General features: G+C 33.6%; 1 protein-coding gene across 1 annotated transcript; it reads right to left on the reverse strand.

Moving 5' to 3' along the window:
* Positions 1-257: 257 nt before the first annotated feature.
* Positions 258-1,853, reverse strand: FLA21 (FASCICLIN-like arabinogalactan protein 21 precursor). Its single transcript, XM_028217185.2, has one exon. It carries the CDS (start codon positions 1,410-1,412, stop codon positions 372-374), a length of 1,041 nt encoding a protein of 346 aa, XP_028072986.2. The 5' UTR covers positions 1,413-1,853; the 3' UTR covers positions 258-371.
* Between the last annotated feature and the right edge of the window lie 2,051 nt (positions 1,854-3,904).

Consider the following 3,904-nt stretch of genomic DNA (forward strand, 5'->3'; position numbering starts at 1 on the left):
AATAATCAATTCCAATCATAATAGGATCTATTTTCATATTTAATTCATTAAAAAAAATAATAAACATATATCATAATAGTAAGAAAAGGTAATTATTATACACACGAGATGGGTTTCAAAAATCGACAATGTTACGTAACTCAAATTTGGCGGCTCAAAAGTGGCTCAAATGGCCAAAACGACATCGTTTTGAATACAGAACAACATAATTTGAGTTACGAGACATTTTCCTTCCAAAATCAAAACAATATATGCAAAATCTAAATCTATTTGTCGTTTGGCAATCATGATCACAATCTATGAACAAAGCTTGCCCAAAACCTACACAAGCACAAATGGATACCCCTAACTTCCTCTAATCCGAAACCAATCTATATGGAAATTGTTGGAAGCTCCTCCATACTAAAAGCTCGAGAAATTCCATGGATCACAAAGTGCTCAGATGAAAATATATCTGGTGCTGCTATCTCCACCCCATTAATGGTCAGTCCTCGCTTAGAATTTGTAGTAATCACAAGTTTTCTATCTGAAACCAGTGTTCTTAATGATGATTTCTCAGGCAATGAAGCCAATTCCGAGAAAGTAAACCTCTCAGGCACCATATGAAACCTCACAATCCTATCCAGCAAAGACCATGAAGATGCCACAAAAATGAATTCCGGTGGAGCGAAAATTGTCACTGAATTCAAACCCGGGTGATCTTGAAGAATCCCATCAAGAACAGAGTGCAATCCAATCGCAAACGACACGAACCCATTAGAGCTCAGCAATCGAACCATGTGTGTCCACTCGACCATGTTCTTGGATTCACTGGAATTCTTGGATTCACAAATGGGTGACTGAGTGATTTCCCAATCTCGATCGAAGCCTAATAATGGAGAGAAAGGGGCAAGAACACCGTGGATTGAAATGGGTCTTTCAAGAAACAAATCAGGATGAGAAATCAACACATTGTTGATCTCAATCGAGCCCTGTTTGGGATCAATCTTCGTGATCGCGATGTTCTTTTTGTGAACAAGGGTGGTTAAGCAAGTGCCTTGGGGCTTCTTTAGGAGCTCATGAATGGGAAGCTTGGAAGGAGAAGTGTGGTATTTGATGAGTTGTTTCAACATGTTTGGATGAGCAGAGGTGTTGGAGATGGCGGTGTCTGGGATTGCAAAGATGGTTGATTGGGGCGATGAGAGGAAGATTTCGGGGTAGATTTGGAGGAGAGTGGCTATGGCGTTGAAGCCGTGGCGTCGCAGAGAACGGGAGGCGTTGAAGGAGAGGTGGTGTGGAATGATGGTTTGGTTCAATGGGATTGAATTGTTGGGAGTTGAATGGGTTGATGCAGAGATTGCCATGATAGCAAGGACCACTGACATGGTGAAGTAGAATGGGCAGTGCCACCAATGTGAACATGAAGTTGCCATTGATGTTGCACAGAGAGAGAGAGAGAGAGAGAGAGAGAGAACAGAGCAAGAGAGAATTCCCAAGAATGGTGGTCTTGGAGGTTTATTCAGTTTTCTTGGGAAGTTGGGCTTTGGTCCAGGACAGGATGGGCTGGGCTTCTACATGATTTCTAAGACCAATAAAAAAAATAAAAAACTTTTAGGGCAAGGCTTTGAGTTGTTAGATCTGTTTTAAGGTCCAATATTGTGCACGGATTTCCCTCAACTAGTTCAATAAAAACTGAAGAATTATGAGATAGTATCTTATCAAGGGAGATACATGAGTTTGAGTCTTACAACTTTATCTTCTCTATTCCTCTCCAACCCATTGTAAAATAATAAATAAATGAAAACCGTGCATGTGAAACTTCTAAAACAATGTTTATTATTCAACCATTTTTCACATGACAACTAGTTTCAATGTTGAATTCCTTTCATAGCAATTGCTTATGTCCTGAAATTTCTTAAGTTACATTTGTATTTGGAATTCCTCATGGAAAGCCACAGATAACACCCATCCAATATTTAACTCAACTTTTTCACAGTGGAAATTGTTATTCATGTTGATTTTATATATATATATATATATATACAAATTGTGTCACCAAAATGATGTAGTTGGTTTTGACATTTTCGTTATTAAATGTTATCTTAATAGGCACATTATTTTAAAATGACAAGTTTAATTACTTCCACATTACTCTGTAAACAAATTATATATACACTTTCCATTAGTATATTACTAATATTTCACAAATAATTTCTTATAGATTGATACTAAAAAATATTTATCTAAATTCAAGGGTTTTATAACTTGTTTTTTCTTCGATGTATATCATGTCGGCAATCTTCTTATGGATTATAAAGTTATTAAACATCATTTTTTTGTATCCAACAAAAATATTTCAAAATTTAAATTTGTAAACCAAATTTATTATGCATGTGGTTCACAACACACTTTGGATTCGTTTGGGAAGTAGACTGACTTTTTGACTTTTTAGCTATTTTAGCCTGGGGATAAAAAGTCTGGTTTGGGAAGGGCTTTTGATTTTTTTGACTTTTTTGTGAGAGAAAGAATATAATGATTATGAGTTAGATATGATGTTTTGTCTTATTTTTTGTAGCTAAAATAGTCAAAAAAATAAAATAAAATAAAGCCCCAAGTTGGGCTTCAAACGAAGCCTTTGTTTGAAATTCAATAAGATATTATTCTAAATACTTTTTCTAGTAAATTAATCAAACTCCATCTTGGCTATGACAATGACCCTTATAAACATCCCATTTTAATGCACATGGAATGCATAATACAATCCTTGGCCTACCTCAACAAAAGAGGTCCTCTCATTACATACATTAAAAATAAGTGATTTAGAAAGAGTTGTTTGATGTAGCAATCGACAAAACAACAATAGTTGACCAGCTAATGTTGACAGTAAAACTTGAACATGTCTGTTTATCTCACATTTCTACTTTATACTCCATATGATTTACTCAATAAATCATCAATGTAACTTTCAAAATATAACAATTTTCGGGGTTTAAAATTTTGTTTCTTGACTACAAATGTCAAATGAATCCTTTGTTCTAAAAAATTTTATTTAATTTTGCCTGTGTTAAGAATTGATATGGTAAGAATCTATTGGACATTTGAAAGTGCTCTAAGGACAAAATTACATGAATTTTAATAATAATGGATTTTGTGGCTACATATATAGAGTTCACTATAACATATAAGACTTTTAGTGACCAATTGTTTTAGTCCCAAAAACCATTGCTTTAGTCTCTAAATACTTTTTGTGACAAAATTATATTCGTCACCATAAACATCACTAAAAGTGCGTCCAAGAAAGTTTTTAGCGACTAATTTTCAAAAACGTCGCTAAAAATGACAATTGGTGACCTATTTTACACTGCCACAAAATCTTTCATTTTGCAAAACTAAAACATTTCGTCGCTAATACTTCGTCACAAAATATCCCTATTTAGCCGCAAAATACAAAATAGTGACATTTTTAACAACAATTATTTTTGGTCACTAAAGGATAAATGACTCTCTACCATATATTTTCGTCACTAAAAGTCAGTTTAAAAACATTTTATAACCATTTAATTTGATAGCTAAAAATTCACAAAAATTAAATTTATCATCCAACCATAAAATTATAAAAATAAAAAGAAAAAAAAAATTGACATTCACACATCAAAGCATTCTATTCCCAAACTACAATGAGTACATAGAAAGTAAAATTTTACAAAAATTTAAACAAACTAAATTGCTGAAATATTATTGAACAAGATTACATAAACGAACAAGATTACTGAAATATTACTAAACAAGATGACAGCTACCTCAGCTATAGTATGTAAAATCTCATTCAGAATCTTCAGTTACTGTTTATGTTGGCACTCTAACCAGCAGTCATCAGGAGAGAAGAAAAAAATATCGATAAGAACTACAAAACTCTGCACGGATT

Source organism: Camellia sinensis, chromosome 8, assembly GCF_055761805.1.
Source record: "Camellia sinensis isolate YWXY chromosome 8, ASM5576180v1, whole genome shotgun sequence".
NCBI lineage: Eukaryota > Viridiplantae > Streptophyta > Magnoliopsida > Ericales > Theaceae > Camellia > Camellia sinensis.

Coding starts and splice junctions, on each gene's coding strand:
- FLA21 (XM_028217185.2), bottom strand. CDS start 1,412: ATGGCAACTTCATGTTCACATTGGTGGCACTGCCCATTCTACTTCACC.